General features: G+C 50.9%; 2 protein-coding genes across 4 annotated transcripts in view; one reads left to right on the plus strand and one right to left on the minus strand.

The window, feature by feature from the left end:
* Window positions 1-898: 898 nt before the first annotated feature.
* MMRN2 (multimerin 2) lies at window positions 899-19,021 on the minus strand. Its single transcript, XM_011355364.2, has 7 exons — window positions 18,858-19,021; window positions 10,354-10,482; window positions 10,160-10,266; window positions 9,977-10,057; window positions 9,078-9,242; window positions 7,166-8,911; window positions 899-4,101 (listed from the first exon to the last, which is right to left on the minus strand). Exons 1-7 carry the CDS (start codon window positions 19,019-19,021, stop codon window positions 3,716-3,718), a joined length of 2,778 nt encoding a protein of 925 aa, XP_011353666.1. The 3' UTR covers window positions 899-3,715.
* A 927-nt stretch (window positions 19,022-19,948) lies between these two features.
* SNCG (synuclein gamma) overlaps window positions 19,949-21,550 on the plus strand; it is a 9,289-nt gene continuing 7,687 nt past the window's right edge. For 2 of the 3 annotated variants that reach the window (XM_011355366.2, XM_023527880.1), the window contains exons 1-3: window positions 20,040-20,176; window positions 20,964-21,005; window positions 21,259-21,386. In XM_011355366.2, coding sequence (XP_011353668.1) covers window positions 20,056-20,176; window positions 20,964-21,005; window positions 21,259-21,386 — 291 coding nt within the window. In that variant the 5' untranslated portion in view covers window positions 20,040-20,055. Of the gene's footprint in view, window positions 20,177-20,963; window positions 21,006-21,258; window positions 21,387-21,550 lie in introns of all 3 variants that reach the window. The other variant, XM_011355365.1, reaches the window with a different exon arrangement.

A 21,550-nucleotide genomic window follows, 5' to 3' on the forward strand; every position in this document is an offset into this window, starting at 1 on the left:
GCAATACCATAATCTGAAGACCTTTTAAGTTTTGCCAGTCATTTTATTAAAGTCTTTGAGAGCATGTTTTTCTGGTCCAGAATCTATCTAGTATCTTACATTCAGTTGTCTCCCTATTCACCTTCAATCTGAAACACTTCTCCAGCTCTTGTCTTTTGTGATACTGACATTTTCTGGAGTAAAGGTTAGTGAATTTGTGGACATGATGTCTATCCTTCTCAGGGCATCCCATCAGGAGGCCATGATGTAGATATCACCATTATGGACTCATGGATTCTTATTTTTTTCAATGAGTTATAGTCTTATTAGATCATTATTTATTTTGACGTTCAAATTGACCCAGACTTGGCTACTGGGAGTTCAAACTAGCTCCTGAGTGCTTTTGACCGGTGCTCATCATTTTTAAAGCACGCGTTGCTTTTTGTCACATTAAGATGTTCCAGGCTCATCTGGTACTTTCCTTACCCCAGCCATTTTTCCAGGGCACCCTGGTTCCTTTTAGGGGAGCGACCAGGATCTGGGTTGCAAATAATCAACATTTATGTTTACAATTTTTTGTGTTTTTTGAGAGATTTATATATTCCAAAATCTTATTCATGACACTACTTTTCTACAAATGTTTGGCAATTTGGGGCTAGTTGCTCATTTTTGTATTAGTGAATCCTTGTTCATCTCAGTTCCATGTTCCTCAGCTTCCTGTTTTTATTAGAGAGTGTGGAATAATAGCTATTTGTTAGAGCAAACGTAAGTAATCCTTTCTTCTCTGCCTACTCAACAGGATTCAGGCTTTCCCCCACTCCATTTATTTACCTCCTTTACTCTCCTGCCCCAAAGAGTTTGTCATTGCCAGGCCAGGTTTGGGGGAGCTTCTTCATGGAGAAGGGTGGGGTACTGGGACTAGAGCTCCCAGAGGAGTTTTTGATGTTTATCTCAAGATAAACATCATGGGATACCAGAGGAGCTTCAGGAGATGAGAGAAGAGCTTTAAGACCATATATCCCCTCCATGGTGTTTTCTGAAATAAAGGTCAGGAGTTATTTCGACATTATGTTGTGGTTTGTGGAAACTCATCTTTGGATTGACTCCCTTGGGTTTGATCTCAGTAAGGTTATAAGTGTCATCTGGGTGTGGGACCTTCCTGTCTCCAGAGAGTTAGTAGCTACCCCAACTTGAGGCTCAGGATTGACCTGCACTACTTAACTCAAAGCAGAGACCACTGCTGATGCCTGCTGGCTGCTTTGCACAGGCAAGGGACAAAGGGACTGACTGGGCCCTTCTCCCAAGTTTGTGAGGGGCTGGGTTTGAATTTGGGGTCCCCTGAAATCACTCCCATCCCTCTAACAGTCTCAGAGTTTGGGGTTATGATTTCATGTTGCTGTTTCCCTTCTACTTCCTACTTTTTAGGAATTACTAAAATTTTCCGATCTGCTTATGGTACCCTTTTTTGTTTTTCAGTGGTATTTTGTTATTATTTTTTTTTCTATCAGGTTTGAGAAGGTATGATACTACTGTGTACTCAGTGAGCTCTCTTGTTTAGGATGCCACAAGTGAAGGGTGTTTTAACATTGACCTGGGGTAACAGGACATCTACTTGGAAGACAGTGAAAAAGATTCCACCGGAGATATTAGATGCCTTAGTGGAGATAAGAAATCTATGAAATGAACTTTAGAATTCATTCTGATCTGGAGTCCCAATTATAGAAGTATTAAAATAGAAAATTTGCACTTAAACTTTATATTAAGGTTTTGTGAAATTTGCAGGCAAAGCACTCTGTCTAAAACTCATTGTTTCTCTAATTCTCATCCCAGAAACTTCTGGAGCAACTTTCATGCTGCTGGCAGAGCTTATCAGTTAGCACTTCTATGTATAACTTCTCTCTTGAAGAGCACCAGCCATATGAGGTTTGGAGGACATGTGCCCTTTATGGGGAAGATCAATTTACTCTATGTGCAATAAATTCCAAATGAAAATTTTAAATAAGACTGCATCACCCTGATGTTTCCACTTGGTCATCAGCACGGCCTGACCAATAATAGCAATACTGAGCAGAAAGAACACATGGTGTGGTCTTCTTAGCAGCAAGGGTGACCTGGTACTGGCTTTCCAGTCTTTGGTCTGGAATGGGCCACATATGTCATGCTTTGGGTCAGGATTGGTCTTGGTAACAGACCTGCACCCGGTGAGAACCCCTGGCAAGAGTTTGGAAAGGCAGGTAGGTGAGAGTTGAAAGTGCAGTCAAGATAATAAAATACAAGAATACTTAATAAGAGTTGTCAGGTAAACCACCTCATGCTACAGGTTGTGATTTACTCCAATGTCAAACTGTCAGTGGCAGAGTGGCCTGGAATACTGTTCCTTTTAATGCTGATGTCTAAGCACATTGAGCACACCAAGTTTAGTGGTAACTAAATCCTGAGGGATAATTACTTGAATTAATGACCTCCAGAAAATATGAGAAGGGCTGGCACCCTGTTAACCCTGACAACCAACTCCTGTCCTTTTTCACTACCCAGCCCATTTGATTTTCTTATGGAGAAGAGTATATTCAACAAATATTGAATACTTACTACAAAACATAAACATTTTCTGACAACTAGATGACTGCTTTCTCAAGCCTGTTGCTCTAGAATCCAGTTTTTTGAAAACCGTATGTTGATACTGCAGTAATTGCAACTCTAAGCTGTATGTACTGTCTAATCCAATATTAATGTCAAGGCCTACTTTGGAGGCCTCAGAGTGTTTTATGTAGAATTAACTAAAATTGTGAAGTAAGATAGGGCCCTGAATAATGAAAGTCACATTTATCCCAAATAGTTTCATTTTGTCCCACATTTCCACCTACTTTACCAAATCTTTTTGCTCTCCATAAGTAAACCAGGCAGAGATTTGAAGGACATTGCTTTATTCCAAAGTCGATGAAATTGATGGATATTTTTACAATCTTTCTTTCCCTCCCTCTCTCAGCTCCCTTCCTGGTAGAGAGGCTAATAAGAATTAGGCTGCTCATAAGCTATTGGAGGAAGTAAAAGGGTGAAATCTATATATATTTTAGTTCATGGTTGGCATCTCTTGGCCTTTATCCTGTATGAGGGTAGGAGAAAAAGAAGGGAAACTAAAGTTACGGATAAATTCAAGGAAGGACTGAGACTAAGGAAAAAATACTAATTGTGTTTTCCTTGGTTAACTCCACCAGTACTATCTCCATTTCTGACTGACAGAGAGCAAACAGGTTGGTTTTCTCCTACTGCCCTTTAGTGGTTGGAGACTGGTTTCCAACATTGTTGAAAATGTCACCTCTATTTTAAACATATTCCTTCCAGGAAAGAATGATTTTCTAGCATAAGATCAGGGAGACTGAAGTGAGAGAACTGTTTAGTGTTGTATGGAAGTTTCCAGTCACAGGCGGAGCAAAACACCGAAGAAGCTGAAGAATACAGGGTGCATCAAGTTGCTGGAGCCCAAGTCATGCTCCTCAGAAGGCACCCGCGCCGAGGTTCACACTTCCCTGGAGAGAAGGTCTCACCCAGAGAGAAGCATTCCAGTCCTCATCATTAAGAAATACCCAAACAGTGCATCTAGAGGGAGGCCCGCTCTTTGCAGAAGGTTTCTAGGGAAGAGCCAGAGCAACCTGATGGTCTCCAGACCAACCCTGGCCAGAGCCTCAAGAAGAGCTGGGCAAGTCCACAATGTCTGGTCAGAGCTGGGCCCCAGTATTCAGGTCTTGAACATCAGGAAGCCCCCAAATGCAGTCCCTGGTGGGCTTCTCTTTAGTACTGATCCCTGGGTTAACTCAAACCACACTCTCTCACCCTTTTGCAGCTCCGCCATAGCAAAGGTTGTCGCCGTGCTTCCACTCCTCTGCTCCTCAGTGGCACAGACAGGGGTCCGATGGTGACCTCCAAACACCAGTTGCCCGGTGCCTGGCCCCGGGCCAAATTCAATGCTCACTGCAAATAGGTAGACCCCACGCTCGGGGGCTTGGAAGTAGCCATCTTCAGGGAAGTAGCTGCTGCCAATGTTGATGTAAGTAGTGTTGAACTTCACTGTCTGTAGGGCAGCTGTCCCTTCTGAAAAGCTGGCATAGAAGGCCACAGGGGAGCCTGGAACGCAGGAAGAAAGTGCTCAGTGACTCGGTTCCTCACTTCCTTGGACGGGAAATTAAACCCTGAGACCTACCTTCCTCCCTTTATTAACATCAGAAACAGCTCACTATTGCTAGATAACCTAGATATCCCCAAGAGCAATATATCTCAGAGTGGGGGCTAACAGGCCAATTCTTCGTATTTCATTAGTTGAGAGAAAGGAAAATACAAGTCTGTTGTTTCTACTGGTGTAGTTTTTTAAAAGCACTTTCTTGTTTGATCCCTTTTCCTTCCAACATCCTTGAGACATAAGTACCCCTGACTGAGGACACTTTGAGTCTTGAGCCTAACTGGTCCAATGCTTAACATGGCTTATCAATGGCAGACTGAGACAGGAACCCCGCACTCTTGACTCTCATATGACTGTCACTACTGCTAGGGATCTTGAGGTACCCAAGGGAAAGAGAAAACGTACCTATCCTCTAGGTAACAATGCTAACACTGGTAAGATAACTAAGGAACAGTGAAGGATGGTTCCTGCCAGATATTTGACACAGGACCTTAGAGAAGAGCAGGTGGGACCAAGGAAGAAAAGCTTTCAAGTTGGTCATCTTAATGTTTTCAAAATGTTGCACAGAGCCTTGGGGTTACAGATGGGGAAACAGACCTAGAAAGGGAAAGCTTGCTCCAGATGGCACTAACTCATGACCAAACTGGGAACTGTCTTTGGATCTCCTGATTTCTGGTGCTCTTCCCACTTGAAGAAGCACTTTAGCCAGCCTTAGAATAAGTAAGAGAACACAAGCATGAAGCCAGAAGAAGCCTTCTGTGTAGAGAGTGAAGGTACAGTGAGGAAGGAACAGGCTGGGCTGTCTGGCCAAGATGCCCGGACAGGGACAGGGACAGGGACAGGGACAGAAGATCGGACAGGAAGGGTGAGTCCTACTGAGGTTCTAGCCATGACACTGGCCTTGGCACTGACGAGGTCATTCCTCTGTAGTGCTCCCTCAACACGCTTGTACACTTTCTCACTCTCCCTCCCTCTTTCCCTCTCTCTCTCTGCTGCTTTCCCTCTTCTCTCTCTCCTTCCCTCTCTTTCTGTCTCTCTGTTAAGAGCAAACTCCCCATTCCTCAGGGATGAAACCAAGGCCTACCTAAAAGAGGAAAATCTGCATAGCAGTTAGTGATTTAGGTCTCAGAACTAGAGTCTTAGTAATTTGGCTTCAGGCCCAGCAATAGCCTTGTGAATGATAAAATTTTGTTCCTTTCTAGTTCTAGAAGATTTTCTGAGAATTAGAGTTCAGAAAACTTTCTCATTTATGTAAGATTGTGTCACATCGAAGGCCTACTGCTGGCCCTGCAGTTCCCGCAGCACCCAGGAGGTGGGGCGTTCTGCCAGCCGAAGGAAGGCCAGCCTAGACGCCCTCTACCGGTGCTTGGTCCCTCTTGCACCCATTCGAGCCAATCTGTGGCTTGGGGTTGAGTTTTAGGCCAACTAGCCAGTGGGCCTAACTGTCCTCAGAAGGAGGGAGGGTTGTGCTTCCTGATTTGCTAGTAGGCAAATTCAAGCCCTGTGGCTTTCCTTCCTGCAAGACAAATAAGGGGGAATTTTTAATTCTAAGGGGAAAAAATTCTTTTCAAATAACAAATTATTGTAGTGGTAAATTCAAATTCCTAAACTATCAGCAGTTGAGGCCTTGCACTCACAAGTGGGAAAACGATGGAAGAGTTAACCCTGAGAATGCTGGGGAAACAGGAAAACATTAACTGGTTTCTACTAAATGTTAAGCCTTGTGCTAGGCATTTGGTAAATGTATCTGTTCATCTTCATACAACCCTTTGATATAGATGTGATGATTCCATTTCACAGAGGCAGAAACCGAGACAAGTGGTGCTAGAGCCTGTGCTCTGTTCACTGCCCCCAGTGAGACGCAGCCTTTGGGGCCATAATGGAGGGTCAGTGGGAGCAGAGCAGGCTTGGGGTGGGACCTTCGGTAACGATGTCCCACATGCCAGGCTAACTCAGGGTACAGATAGCCCAGATGGTGGCCTTGTATCTAGCCCCATGTCTGGGCAAGGAGGTGGCCATAGCCCCAAGGCCAGCTTCTGTCAGAGGAGAGTCACTTGAAGCACAGAAACTAGTGATCCCCTTCCCAAGGCCATACTCAAGAAGGGGAATGGGAAGGCTGGCTGACATCACTTCAGCCTCAGAACTGGGTTCCCAGGCCCAGGTTCCTAGGGCCCTGCAGGGACCAGCCATTGAAGGCCTTTCCCTTGGGAAGAGCCAGCACCCTAGAGACAGCTGGACTGGGTTCAGGGCTCCTCTGTGCCTCTCACTAGCTGTTTCAATAGGACACTATCCCTGACAGAGCCTCAGTTTTAGGAAAGATGGCAGTTGATGCATTCTTGAGCTGCTGTGATGATTCAACATGGCAAAGCCCAAGAAGGGCATTGCAGGAGATCTAGTGCAGGGAAGAAAGATGGGTCTTCCCATCTTCTATCTTTCTTCTGCACCCATTCGAGCTAACCTGACTGTGGCTTGGGTTGAGTTTTAGAGGGAGCCCCCAACCAGCCAGTTAGCAGAATGAGCTCTTTTCAAGGCCCAAGGTCTTTTGCTGTATTCATCTCTTAATGAGGTGCTGCCCATGGCAGGTGACACCAGCCCCATCCACACACTGGTTAGACACATGAGTGGGGTGGGGGGTGGTGAAGTGGGGTTGATGAATGGCTGAGGTGGAGGGATCTGAGGTATGGCATAGAAGAAAAGGAGGCATTCCCCTCCCTGCTCTATAGAGAGTGGCATCAGCCAGCTGTGTATACATGAGCCTCAAAGGTTTACATGGAGTGGCTCTGCCTGCTCACTGAGGGCTGGTTCTTGTGACTTGTACCTCTTTATACTCCAGGGAACTTAAGATGTCCCTCACTCTGAATGGAAAGTGGGTCAAAGGCAAGGCCAAGCCCTGTGTAGTCATGACTGCCATCCTGTTCTCTTTCGCCCCAGTCCTCCTCTGAGGCAGAACAGCTGCTTGCAGACAGCCCTGTCCTCCTAGATTTGCCCAGTCTCCAGGGGCCAGGAACTCACCTGCCTCATGGAGCTCTGCTCCCAGGGCACCCAGCACTGGCCCTCTGAAATGGGCATAGGCCAAAGGCTCTACTTGTTTCTTGTCCCTCCTCCGGGGAACTTCCAGTCCTTTCTGCTGCTTCTTCCCTTTCCTGCTCAACATGACCTGCAGTTTCCCCAGGTCCAGGCTGACGTTGGTTGCCACAAGTCCTTGGAAGTTCCCAAAGAGGCTGTGGAAAAGCTCTTGGTGCTGCTCTAGGCCACGCTGAGTCGTGGAAAGCGCTCTGTGGAGATCCTCCAGGGAGCTGTTGAGGGCAGTGGCCCAGGAGGCCTCACAGCACTGCTCCAGCCGCTTTATGTCGGAGCCTATGCGCTGGAGCTGCTGTGCCAGCCCCATTGTGTCGTGGCTGGACTCCAGACGCTCGGGGCCCTGCCGGCCACCTCCTGCAGCCTGCTCCAGAGCTGTCACTCTGGCGGCCAGCGCGGCCCAGCCCAGCGCCTGCTCGCGCAGCCCGTTGGCCGCATCCTGGAGGCTGGTGCGGATCTGTTCATAGCGTAGGGGTAGCGGTCCTGGTGCCTCCTCGGACATCTCCTCCATCACCTCCTCCCCGAAGAGGGCAGCTAGCACGGCCTCGTGCCGCAGCGCATCCTCCAGGAGCGCCGCGAAGGAGCTGTGCAGCTGGCGGATCTCACCGCGGAGCTCACCCTCGGCGGTCCTCAGCGCACTGGCTTCGCCGCCCAGCGCCTGAACCTGGCTCCGGAGCCGCGCCCGGTCGGCCCGCGCCCGCTCGTCGTCCGCCTGGTGTGCTTCCACCGCCAGCGACAAGGTGGCCACTGTGCTGCTCAAGGCCTGCAGGGAGGAGCCATCCCGCTGGTGCCGCTCATCCAGGTTTACTTGAGCCTCTTCCAGGGCGCGTGTGGTGTCCCTCTGGCCCTCCCGGATGACGTCCAGGTCGAAATAGAGCTTCTGGCAGTTGCAGTCCTTGACGTACTTGATGAGGTCTGCGTGGCTGCCCTGCAGGTGCTGGAGGGTGAGGTTAAGCTCCAGGAGCTGCCTCTCAACCTCCTCCTTGTTCTCCTCCATGATCAGTGATTTCTCCATCAAGATCACACGCAGCTCGCGCAGTGCCGTGTGATTCACTTGCAGCTCCTCCACTTGCCGCTCCACTTTGCTGATCTGATCAAAGGTCTCATCGGATTCAGAATACAGCTCCCTGATCTCATCCACGTGCCTCGCTAGGGTTGCTCTCATGTCTGCCAGGGTGTTCTGTAACTCCTCTTCCTTGCGGCTGGTGACCAGATGCAGTGCGGAGAGGTTCCTCTGCAGCTGGCCCAGCCTGGCCTGCAGGCTCTCTGGCTCCGGCCTTGCTGCAGCCCCTACTGCTGCCACCACCAGGCTGCCATTGGACCCCAGGTGCTCCTGAGCCTTAAGGAGCCTCTTCAGCTTGGTGTCCACATCGGCCTGAACCTCAGAGAGGGAGTGGCTCAGGGAAAGTTGCTGGGCGTGCAGGCGGTCCTCCACGTCTTGCTGCAGCTGACCCACTCTCTGGACATTCTCCTGGATCTTGGTGTCAAATTTGGCACCAAGTTCCTGGAAGTCAGCCCTGGGCACAGCACTCTCCTGAACCATCTTGATGGCCTGTCGATTGGTCTCCACATCAACAGATAGGTTTCTTATGGCCTGGGAGAGGCTGTGCAGACTTTGGTTAAAGCTCTTCCAAATGGGGCTGAAATGCAGCACTTGCTCCAAGGATCTGACAGGAGACTCTGCAACAGATGCACATTTTGACACAAGCCCTGACAGAGCAGATACCTTCCCCAGGTTGGGACTAGAGAGGGGGTCCTCTGAGGTTTGGGCCTTCCTGACTCCCCTCCCACTCATCCTCCTGGGCGCGATCAGGTTCTACCTCAGCCCATGGAGGCTGACACTCACCAAGCTCTGTCTGATTTGCCTCAGTCATTGCAGCTGTGAGGTTGCTTGCCAAGGCCTTCCACAGGCCTGGAAGGCTGTCTGCCATGTGGTGAATGTCATTCTGGAGATCTCTCAGTGGGTGTTCCTGCTGTACCAGAATGTTACTGGTCTCTGTAACTGGGTGGCCTGAAGATACATAAGAAATAGTGTTGAGGGCTAACTCCCCAGGCCTGGGCAAATCATAAGGTTCAGAGAAGATTTCAGAGTTCAGAGCAAAGAAGTGTATGCTGATGGCCTCTGAGCCGGAGCTTAGAAGCCTTTAGTTCCAGAAGGGCAAATACATGGTAAGTTCTTACCCTGCCACCCACACCCATAGCAGATATGATTCATCAATCATGGCACATTTTCCTCCTCAGCAACATAGACGTGGCCTCTCAACATCATTTTAGACAGCCCTTGTCAATAGATAGGAGTTCATCACATAATAAAAGTCATTCACCATCTCATCATTGGCCCTGCCTTGAAATGGGATCTTGTGGTAGTTCTCCTATGCTGACTCAAGAACAGAGACAGCATGACTTCCTGACCCTGGTTGTGGGGCAGGGGTGTTGGAAGGCTTCTTCCAGGTCATGGGAGCTTGTGTAGCTCAGGGAGCAAGGAAGGTGCCAGATGAATTGTCCTGCCTAGAAAATGAGGTCAAGGAAAAGGGTGCGTGTGCTTTACCAGCAGACAGGTCACTGAGGGCCCTGTGAACCTAGCCTGCTTGGTTATGGGGTAGGGCGATGCCCTCAGAGGGGCCTCTGCTGATTCCGGGGGCAAAGTTTTCCAAAACTGGCACCACCCAATCAGAGGATAGGGTTTAGGTACATGGGTTCTTTCTGCCTGTCTCCCCTCCTGCATCATCCAGGAAAGCAACATACCAGATTCAAAGCTGACTGGCTCATCCCAAGTCTCCTGGAGGCCATCAGCTAGATCTGCAGGCTCAGGGATCCCAGTGGGATCTGCAGAGAAGAGGCATCAGATGTTTACCCCAAGAGATCAAAGGAGCTGCACAACCTCTGGGGTCACAGGTTGAGCGGGGAGGGGACCACAGTGAGACCTACCATGGTACTGGCAGTTGGAGCCAGCAAAGCCCGGGCAGCACCTCCAGGCCACGGAGGCCAGCACCTTCTGCTTGACCTGGTACACTGGCTTGTGGGCCATACGGTACCTGGGGGAAGAGGGCTAGCTCAGTGACTCCGGAGTGAACCAAGGTGGGAACCGGACTAATGGCTTACCCTGCCCTGCCCCCACTCACATGACTTTGATTTTCTGGCAGTCCGGAGCCCCCTGAGGACATGGCTGCTGCGAGTGGACGAGGAATTTCTCTGTTTTGCAAGCGGCTACGAAGGTGACCAGCCTGGACTTCTGGTAGGGGCACCAGTTACTGGAAAAATCGAGCCAGAAGAGAGGGCTGCTGAGCCATGCCAAGGCTCCCATCCCACAACCCTTCCTAGAGGTTAACAGGGGGTGCCAGTGCAGAGTACCCCACCCCCACTTCCCTGCCCCACCCAATGCCAGGGATTCTGGAATCCATTAACCTGAGAAGGTAGTGTTCTGCATTATTCATTTCTCAGCTCCAGAGCAGAAGCACCATAAAACCTGCCTGCAAAGGCACCTGTTCCATCAATTTCCAGAAAGCCTCCTCAGGGACAGCACAGGGAGGCCGAGGAGACCCCCAAAAGTCATAGCAAAACTACCCACAGAGGCAGGAAGGGCTCTCACTGTTTCTCCTGGTGCCAGGGAGGCAGCACGGTGCCACTGGGCCTAGAGAGACCTGGGTTTAAATCTTTCCTATTTTCTGGTTGTGTGACCTTGAGTGAGGCACTTAGGGAGTTTCCATTCTCCATCTATCCAAAGGAGATTGCAATACCCTCCTCTAAGTGGGTGGATGAGTATTCAGTGCCTGGCTCCTTAAAAGTGCTCAGGGAACTCTGAATCACTGCCCCAGCAGCCTCCCCAATTACCACTCACATCTTTTTTCACCAGAGACCTAGCTGCAGGAAGAGCACCGCTCCCTGGTCATGCCCCATTATGGCCATTATGGAAATGGACTTTCAAATAGTTGTAGGGGTAAGTAGCTAGGTCATACACTCCCTTCTCTGGGAAAGGTCACCAACGCTGAGGTCCTACAGGGTGATTTGGGGATCACGCTCAGCATTCGGAATACCAGGAGGGAGCTTCTCCTTCTGCATGCTTTGTAGGTCCAGGAGTGTGGAGATGCTCACTGCTGATAGAGCCCAAGCTCACTGATCCAGTGGCATACTTGACAGGCTTAGAAGAAGGCCCTTCCCCAGCAGTCAGCTCCCAGAGCAGAGCTCTCCAGAGCTGCTAGTGGCAATGATCCCATAGCTCAGTTTAGCTCAACACCTCATGGGTACCAGGTGCTGAGCCCAAGCTCAACAGCATTCAGTGCTGATATAGAAGTGCAGACCTTCCCTTCAGTGTCCCAAGGGAGAGCAGGCAATCTTAGATGGTGTGACAGGTGTTAGGACCTGAGGAGACTTTCAGGAGGAGGTGATAATTGGGCTGCCTGAAGCAGCAAGAGCTATAACAGAAGTGTGTGACCCTTCAGAGGTGCAGAGGGTGGGGGCTGCGGAGGAGAGAATGCAGAGGTAAGAAGGTAGACTATGGAGGCCTTGAGTGCCAGCTAGGCACTAAACTGTGTCTTGAAGGCATGGGAAGTTTAAGCAGGGAAGTGACATGAACGAGCCACCCTCACTCATTAATTGGTTCAACAAGGACAGAATGGGACAAGACATAGGTGGTTTTGTTAGGAATCTAGGTCAGAGACACAGATAGCTTGCACTGAATGATGGTGGAGGTTATGGAGAGACATGGCCACATTTATGAGAAGTTAGGAAGCAATGTTCAGGGGCTTTGGAGATAGAGTGGCTATTGGGCCTGAGCTTTTATTCTCTGGAGCTGATCTCTGATCTGGGGCTATCAGGCACACTCACATAGGGATGCTGCCAGGGAGGGATGAGAAGAATTGAGGTGGACTGAGTGATTATATCTATTTTGAGTGCAGAGACCCCCCACCCCCCCAACACACACACACACAAATACACATACACACACACACACACGCCCCAGCCTGCTTTTCCACTCAGCTGCAAGAAGCTTGGCAGCCAGGCTTTATACTCTTGGCAGCAAACTGCAAAAGCTTGTCAGGGAAATGACCTTGCTCAAGAGAAAGACCTAAAGACACTGACATCATGGGTCCCACCAATGAAATAGCCCAGCAAAGCAACCTATAACAAAACAGATCAGAAAGCACCATCCGGATACCCAGCTTCCAATCAGCTTCTCAGTCTCTCTACTCTTAAGAAGACATTCAAGGATGATCCTTGAGGAAAATCTCTATTATAAAAGAAGGAAGTCAAAACAAGCAAATGGAAAAAACTCAACTTGCTAAAATCCAAGACTATGCAGGGAGAAGAGAACTTCTCGCAAGTTTGCATTAATAGTACCAGACGAGACTTTTTGAGCCACGCTTCTCTTGCTCAGGCCTGTTTCCACATCTGGAAGTGTACTTTCCCTTCTAATAAAACTTTTCTACTGTAAAAAAAAAAAAAAAAGTCCTAGATGACAAGAGAACCTAGTGCATCCAAGAAATAAGAACAGGAAGTTATATAAAAAGAGAACAAAAAGAACCCTTGGGAATTAAAAACATAACAGTAGAAATGCAAAAGAAATATAATAAAAACGTTAGAGGGTAATGTTAAAGAAATTTCCCTGAAAGAAGAGCAAACTGAGAGATGAAAAACAGGAGAGAAAAGATCAGAAAAAATAAAGGACCCGTGCTAGAAATCCAACATACAAACAACAGGAGTTCCAGAGAGAGAAAAGAAAGAGACCAGAAGGACAGAATCATCGATGAAAAAGAACCAAATGTTTCAGAGGTGAAGGACTTGGATTTTCAGAGTCAAAAGGCCCACTAATTACCCACATTACTATGAAAATAAAACATCATTATGACATTTTAGAATTCTGGGAATCAAAGTGAGTCTACACTGTCCAGAGAGAAAAACCAAGACACACACACACATACACATACACATCAGCAATTAGAATAGCCTTGATCTTCTCAACAGCAATACTAAACTTTAGAATACAACAGGGAATTACCTTCAAATTACTGAAGGAAAATGATTTCCAATTTAGAATACAATACCCAGCCTAACCATCAGTCAAGGTAAGGAGAGCAGAATAAAGACACTTTCAGCATGCCAGGTTTCAAAACATTTTCCTCCCCAGAATCTCTCATCAGGGAGCTACTAGAATAGTGGTTCTCAATCTTACCACTAAATCTTCACATCAAAACCACCACGTGGTACTTTAAAAATAAGAATACCCCCCTCTCCCACCAGAAAAAGAGCCCAGGCAAGTTAAACGAGATTTTGTTTCTGGGTTTGAGTCCTGGGCATCAGCATTTTAAAGACCTCTGGGTCATTCTAAAACACTGCCATTCTAAAACACTGAGTACCATTGTGACAGAGGTGCTCCATCAAAACAAGAGATAGCACCAAGAAGGAGGAAAGCATGGCATCAGGAAACAGGAGTTCCAGCAGGGAGTGCCCAGGGAGATGGTGCATGGAGAGCCCAGGACAATGATGGGCAGTGGGCAAGGGGCCCAGTCCAGACTAGAGCACAGCTGCAGCTCTGAGAGAGGAGGTGTTTCTAAGGATAAAGGTGGTCAAACACCTGACACAGATGAAAGGTGAGCTCAGATGTGTGCAACTGACTGAGATATAGAATATGACAAAGACACAGAAAACTAAGCAAAAGAAAAAAAGATAATTGTTTCCTCCAGGGAAAACCAAAAGTGCATGGGGTGGGAGGATTCATAGTTTTTTCAAGTCTCAACTCTAAGTAGTATATGTAGTCATATGAATGTAAATACTCAAAATGACAATATGGGAGAATGATAGATGGGAAGCGCGTGTGCCCGTGTGTGCACATGGATGTGTGCTCAGGCACATATGTGAATGCGTGTTGGGGTGGAGGTATGGAAGTGGAATAAGAGCTGAATCATAGATAATGCTGCTTACCAAGAAGTAGCCATATGAGCATATTATTAGAGATCCAGAGGTAAATGCCAAAACAATCACCTGAAGTGATGGAAGTCATTGCTTTGGGGGACTAGAAGGAGCTGGGGCTTTTGATTGTCTCAACAAACCTTATAGGTTGGACTCTACCCAGAAGTTCAGCAAAATTTTTCTAGAAAGGGACAGATAGTATATATTTTACACAAGACCAACTACATCATCTGTAGGATCCAGTGCAAAATGAAATGAGAGTCAATAATAGAGATTCAACTAAGTGTGGGGCTCTTCTGAGTGCTAAGCGCTATGTAGACTGCTTAGGTTGCATGCCCACGAAGCTGGCCCTGATTTTAAGCAGAGAATTTTTATTCAACACTGAAACAGTGGACTGTGGGAGTGCTGGGCCCAGGTCTCAGCCTGCACAGACTGTTTCAAGGACCAGAAACTTCAGCCCCACCCATCCCCACACTGGGCCCCGTGGAAATTCCTGGAATATGGGCCCAGCCCTGGAGTAAGTGTTTCTCTGAACCAGTAATTCTCAACTGGGGAGAGGAGACTTTCCCCCAGGTGTATTTGGCAACTTCTGAAGACATTTATGGTTCTCACAACAAGAAGGGTGGGGTTGCTACTGGCATCTGGTGGGATGCTGCTCAACACCCTACAATACACACAGCACAGTCCTGCACCCCCACAACAAAGAATCAGTCAATCCCAAATGTCAATAGGTCTGAGGTTGAGAAACAGCTGCTTGAAATAAAGTTTACTCCTTGCATACCCTCGGAACTGCTCCAAAGGATCCAGAGGCTTGGGTCCTGGGCGTGCTGATGCTGGTCCAGCCTGCCAGGGACTGACTGGGACTTTCCACCTCGAGCTCCTGGAACTGGGAACAGTGCTGTCCACCCTTCCTGCCCAGGAACTTTCTCTTCTGACCTGCCCAAATATCAGGCTCCAGCAGCCTCTGTTCTCTCTGCCCACGCTCCCCCTCCCTTGGCAGCCCTATCCCCTTGGCACAGTACAGGCTGCTGGCCCAGAAGCCCTGGGAACATTCCTGACCTTTGCTTTGGTTTCCTCCAGCTCTTGGCAGCTTCTTGCTGGCCCTCTGAGCCGGCACCCCCAAGCCCAGCTTGCTGAGGTGCCCCATTGTTCTCACTGCCTCCTGGTCTCAGGCCCGCACTCTCCTTGTACCCTCATCTCACAGTGTTTTATTGAGAGACAGGCGCCAGCCTAGAAATGAGTGTGGGGTTCCTCCAACCACTTTTGGGCCTGCCCTGGACCTCCAACATGGCCCGAACCTGATGCCCAGCCCCAGGCAGGAGAGAGGTGGCTAAATCCTTTGTAGCTTCTAATGGAAGCTGGGAGACCTGGGCTCTCCTCCCCTCTCTGTCCCTGGACTCAGGGTGACCTTCAGCATTGCACCCCACCACATATACACACTTCCCACAGTCCTGGAAAGGGAGAAGATTCCCACTACTGGCCTCTCCCTGGGGGCAGAGGGAGGGGCTATGGGGAAGGCAGAGAGTTTCTAGCAGGGAAAAGGCTGTTAGCTAGAGCCTTCTGAATTATGAATGTGCTGCTGCCACTGCCCCCTGGGACACATAAGTGCCTCATAATCGGCCACTAAAACCCACCTCTAGCTGCCCTTGAAGTCTTCTTGGGGAGGAGGGCATGTTCTCAGCATCCTTGTTCTCTGAGGCCCTGAATGCGACTGAGAATGTGATCACTCCAGGGGTGAATTTTGCAGAGCTTTGAGCCAGAAAGGGGCCTTGGCAGAGGAGCCTGCGGCCCACTCGACATCCAGCCCAGAGCCAGGGTTCTCTGAGTGTGACTCTGGGGGTCTTCCATTTGGGACTGACTGATTCTTTGTTGTGGGGGTGCAGGACTGTGCTGTGCGTATTGTAGGGTGTTGAGCAGCATCGCACCAGATGCCAGTAGCACCCCCACCCTTCTTGTTGTGAGAATCACAACAAGTGGGGGTCTTCCCTCATTGTGCCTAGGGTCCTGTGCCTCAGAGAGCAAGAACCAGTGCAAGAGGTACAGCTGCGTGCCTCGGCTCCACCAGGCTCCTGTGTGACTCCCAGCAATACGTGCGATACATGTGATTCCTCTGAGCCTCAGCTGCGAAAATCACAAATGTGCCTTGAATGTGGGTAAGGGGAAGATGATGCTGGGGGCCGGGGCCAGCTGGGATGCTGAGAGCAGCATCTCCTACACTCCCACTCATCTTGGGGGAGACAGGACAGAGGACACCAAGGATTGGCAGCCCAGCAAAGGTGGGCCCAGGCTCTGACCTGTCACTTAGGAACTGTGTGGCACTGGGTAGTGCCCCTCACACAAGCCTCACAATGTGCAAAGTGGAGAGAATAGTGGTGACCTCAGCGCTGTCACAACAATATGCACATGAGGCATCTTGCCTGGGGCTCAGATCAGTCCCCTCCACAGGCTCAGTCCTGTGTTTCCTGCGCCCGAGGAGCCCACATCTTGCTGCTCTCACCACACTCACCAAAGCCAGGGAGCACAAAAGAGCCTCCTCTTCCAGAGTCCAATACCCAAGTAACTAGCTCGCTCACTGGGCCCTGCTGGGCAGAGTCCCCGGGAACCTAGGAAGCTCTCAACTACATCCCTCCTCCACCTCAGAATCTGGCATCAGGCACCAAGTTATTCCGTTTAAACTTCTCCTTACAGAGGGTCTTATCTGAGTCTGTGTCCAGGGCCTGCCCTGGCCCCTGGCCACAGAAATAGGTTTGAGAGGCAAATGCAGGGCAGGAAGTCTGGTTTTGGTAGCCAGGGGTGGTGAGTCCACCAGGCTTGTGGCTGATAGTGTTGGCACCTCTGCTTGAGTAGGAGTGCCTGTTCCACCTCCCCTTCCCCTGTTGCAGGAGGGAGGCTGGAGCAGTGTTTCCGCCTGTCTCTTCACAGGAGCACGGGAAGCAATCAGCCCAAGGAAGCCGGAGCAGCATTTCCTTCCTTTCTCACCAGCCCCTCTGGAGGCCTTGACAACCTGGGCTTGGCCAGAGGGGACCAAAGCTTCCTGATTGTGGGAAGGAGACCCAGCGGGCCTGCTGGGACCCCCTGGATGCCCCTGGGACTAGGGCTTGGGACACCTCTCTGGATATTGCTGGGCCAAGGTATCCTTGTGCACACACCCACACACACTCTGCAAACACCGGGGGCCACTCAGATAATGGCTGAGTGACCCCTGCAGGGCAGCCCATAAGTGAGGAGAAAAAGAAGTGTCTCCTATTTCCTTCCTATTCACCCGGGTCCCCCATCCTCCTTTTCATCAACGGGGTCAGGAGGCCTAGAGACAGAAGCATGGAGCTAATGATTTGGGGAGAGGAGGGTTGGTGCTTAGTTCAGAGCGGGGTGGGTAGGTTCCCCACCAAAAATCACCTGTGCCTCCCAGCCCTGAGTAGAATTGGGGGCAGGTAGGAATGGGATCTCTCTAGGTCTACCTTGGGGCCATTCCTCCCCACACAGCCATCCCCTCCTTCTCTGGGGGGTCAGCGTGCACTCACTTACTGCCTCTCCATATTCAAATCTACTTCAAGGAAAGTGTCCAACAAATATATTCACCTTGAAATGTCAGAGCTGTGTAGAACTGTCCCAGGCAGATGCATTCTGTAAGTTTACGTGATGATCAATCTCAGACAGGGAGACTGGGTAGGTGTGAGTTGGCCATTCTCCAAATCTATATGTATGTCCTCAATGAAGTGTGTGTGTGTGTGTGTGTGTGTGTGTTGGCAGTGGGTAAGGGAATAGGCACATTTGGGGGCCAGGGCTGCTTTTGAGTACTTCAGGGATCATGGCATGAGCTCTGGAGTCAGATTCTGGACCTGGCCCAAGCTCTTCTTAACTGTGTGGCCTTGGGCCAGCTGCTTAGCCTCTCTGAACCTCAGGTTCCTCTGTAACTGAGGCTATTGGGAGGATTAACTGAGATAACACTTGGCAAGGTGCCTGGCCCAGTAAATGGCACCTGCTGCTCTGACTGTGGGGTACTGTGAGGAGGGACCTGCAGGCCCAGCAACTTATCAGCAGGAGGATCCTGGCCCTGGACAAACAAAAGGCCTAAAAATAGTGTCCTGGTCCAGTGGCAAGGCCATTCTGCCCACTCCCAGAGGGGAGCTGAAGCAGAGCTTGCTGGATGTCACATCTTTTTATTTGGGAGATGGAACAGGGCACCCTCTCTGATCACTGCTCACTCTCAGACTCAGGCTAAGGACCCACACCAGTCATCCTGGGCATGCGGATCAAAATCCAGTCCCCAGAAGTATCTGTCCTCTACGGCTTATGGGCCAGCCTCACCTTGTCTCGGCTTTCAAGACTGACTTAGTTCAAAAAATATGAACTTCTGTCAGGCCAGCTGGAAATTTCCGGAACCACAGACCCCTCAACACCCCATGCTGAATGGTTGATGACAAGAAGTGTTCCTGCCCTACCCAACCCCCAGGCCCATTCTCTGCTACAAGTCAAACAGGGAATTTCCTGTGGTCCTATGGCTGAGCCCTAGGGTGCCCAGCCCTGGCTGGCTGGAGGTAATCTCTTGAAGGGAAGCCTGGCACCTAGCACCTCATTCAGCTTCACAGCTGCCCAGCGAATAGATAATATTAGCCCATTCACAGATGGGTAACTGATGTCCAGAAAGCCCCTGATCTGGCTGACCTGGGACTCAGATCCATCACCATGACCCCACCCCAAGGCCCAGGCCCCTTCTTACCGACTGAATGGGTCCCTGCCGATGTCCTCAACCTCTGCCCTCCAGACCCCAGGCAGCCCGGGGCTGTGTGGATCAGAGAACCTGGTACTGGGGGCCTGGGCCTGGGCCCACAGCAGCCCCCAGCCCAGGGTTCCCCCGAGGCTGAGCAGCAGTGTCAGGATCATCTTGGCAGTGGGCATACTCAGCCTCTGCCAGTGATTCCAGAAACTGCTTCAAGTTAAGTCTGAAAGGAAAAGAAAACACAGGGACAACAAAGAGAGGAAATGGCCTGGGCCGGCCCACCCGCGTCTAGTCCAGCCCCCTCACACACACACACCCCCAACCCCCACCTCAGGCCCCCACAGAGGCAGCCCACAACCCAGTTGGTTCCTGTGCCCTGGAAAGACTTGGGTCAGGGACCCTGGTGGTGTGGGAAACTCAGGGAGGTGGCCCCAGTGAACATGTATGCATGGGAGTCAGGAGATGAGCACAAGGGTTGAGGTGGGGTTGCAGGAAGTGGTTGGTCAGTCTCAGGGAAACTGGTACCCATCCATGCTGGTGGCCAGGAAGTGGGGGACATTTCATGCCTACTCAGCACCTGTCATAGCTGCGCTGTGGGAGCCAGCAGGTGGGTGGAGGCTCAGAGGGAGAAGGGAGCTGTCTAAGGGCCACATAATGTGTAGCCAAAGGCTAGGGCGTGGGGAAGCCTTTGCGGGCTCTACCTTGGATTCTCCACCTGGCCTTACTGCACCCCTGGATGTGGGCTTCACAGTAAGTGGCTGGGCAGCCCAGGCCAGTCTGGGAGGTTGGCCACTCCTGCCTGACAGGTCTGCGTGGCCCTGACCCCTACCCTACCTGGGACACTGGTAATGAAAGTGCCTTCCCTCTCTGCCCTAGATGTCACAGACACAACAGCCCCAGACATAAGAGTCCCTAGCCAGGGCTGTCCCTGCGGGTGGACAGGGCAGTGAATTAATGAGGGGCAGTGATGGATAAGGATGTGTCCAGACTCTGCTGCCAGCCCCTACCCGCCCTCCCGCCCTCCCTCCCGCCCCGCCCCCTAGGCTGGCTGGGCTCCCACAGGCCAGCCGCTGCTGCATCATCAATATTTCATCGGCGTCAATAAGAGGCAGCAGTGGGGACACTGGCTGCGGCAGCACTTGCGCCAGCTCCAGCCACAGCTTACAGGGAGAATCAGGCTTCTGTTCCTGCCACCACCATGGATGTCTTCAAGAAGGGCTTCTCCATCGCCAAGGAGGGTGTGGTGGGCGCTGTGGAAAAGACCAAGCAGGGGGTGACAGAAGCGGCTGAGAAGACCAAGGAGGGTGTGATGTATGTGGGTGAGTTTGGGTGGGGCAGGGAGGAACAGCTTGGTGGCCAGAGCCCAGAATGCCCAGTTACTTTGGGTCTGACCTTATCCCATACCCTCTGGGTGGCATTTTGGGAGGGTATGAGGACCTGGGTGTTGGGTCAGGGTCTCTGGGCCCAGGGCACCCCTACTCTCCACACACACCAGTGTCCGTTTGTGCCTCCTCAGGACTCCAGGGATCACTGGGGCAGGAAAGCAGGAGAGGTACTTGGCTCTGAGATACACCTGTTTATGCACACACAACTCCCCTCCTCCAGGGCCCCTTGACTCAGATAAAAAGCCACACTGAGCCTGGAGTCTCCGCAGCTGAGCTAGCAACCAGGTGCTCAGCAACCAGGCCACAGGACCCCACCCTACTCAGAGGGAAGGGGTGGGGCTAGGGAGATGAGACCCAGACTCAGTGTCCTGTCTAGCCCCATCCCCCATCAGCTCCCCCGAAGAGGAAGCCAAGATGATGACTCAGCTCTTGTCAGCCCTGTCTTGCTGCTGCTTCTGAAGCTCAGGCCACGCCTGAGGGGGATCCAGACCCCACCTCAGGCCCTATCTCTCTCATGCCCCATCCTGTCCTGTTCACTTCCCATCCGATCCTTTCCCCCAGACACGGCAGGAAGTGGCTTTTGAAGGGACTGCTGGCCTCCAGACATCATCCTTATCCGACACCAGCCCCAAAGCTTGTCTAGCTGTTCTGTTGCCCTGACCACTCCCCTCCCAACACTAAGAGGAGTGGGCCTGGGCTGATGCCTCCATTTCCTCCCCAGGAGCGAAGACCAAGGAGGGTGTCGTGCAGAGCGTGACCTCAGGTGAGGAGCCTAGGACCAGGGAACATGGGGGTTAGGACCTCCAGGGACTTCTGCACCCTGTACTAAAGGCCCATGCCCAAGGTTCTCTTTACCCCCCAGCTGGGGTTCCAAACTGCACATGGACCCAGAACCCTCGAAACCTGAGGTTAGACCCAGGGTTGGCCTGGGAAAGGGGCTGCTCAGGCCTGACTTGGGCAGGCCAGGCCTGAGTGGGGAGGGGTCAGGGCCAAGGCCAGCCAGAGTCCTCCCACAGTGGCTGAGAAGACCAAGGAGCAGGCCAATGCAGTGAGTGAGGCCGTGGTCACCAGCGTCAACACTGTGGCCACCAAGACCGTGGAGGAGGCAGAGAACATCGCGGTCACCACCGGAGTGGTGCGCAAGGTGAGACCTGGTTCCTAGTCCTGGTTCTCAGACCAGTTCCATACTTTCCCCTGGACCCCAAAGAGGCCACCTGGGGAAGAGGCATTATCACCCCACTGATATATAAGGAAATAGAGACTTAGGGGCTGTGATGGTCTGTGCTTGGTGTTTTCATACCCAATCTC

The sequence above is a fragment of the Pteropus vampyrus genome, unplaced genomic scaffold (assembly GCF_000151845.1).
Source record: "Pteropus vampyrus isolate Shadow unplaced genomic scaffold, Pvam_2.0 Scaffold20, whole genome shotgun sequence".
Taxonomy (NCBI): Eukaryota; Metazoa; Chordata; class Mammalia; order Chiroptera; family Pteropodidae; genus Pteropus; species Pteropus vampyrus.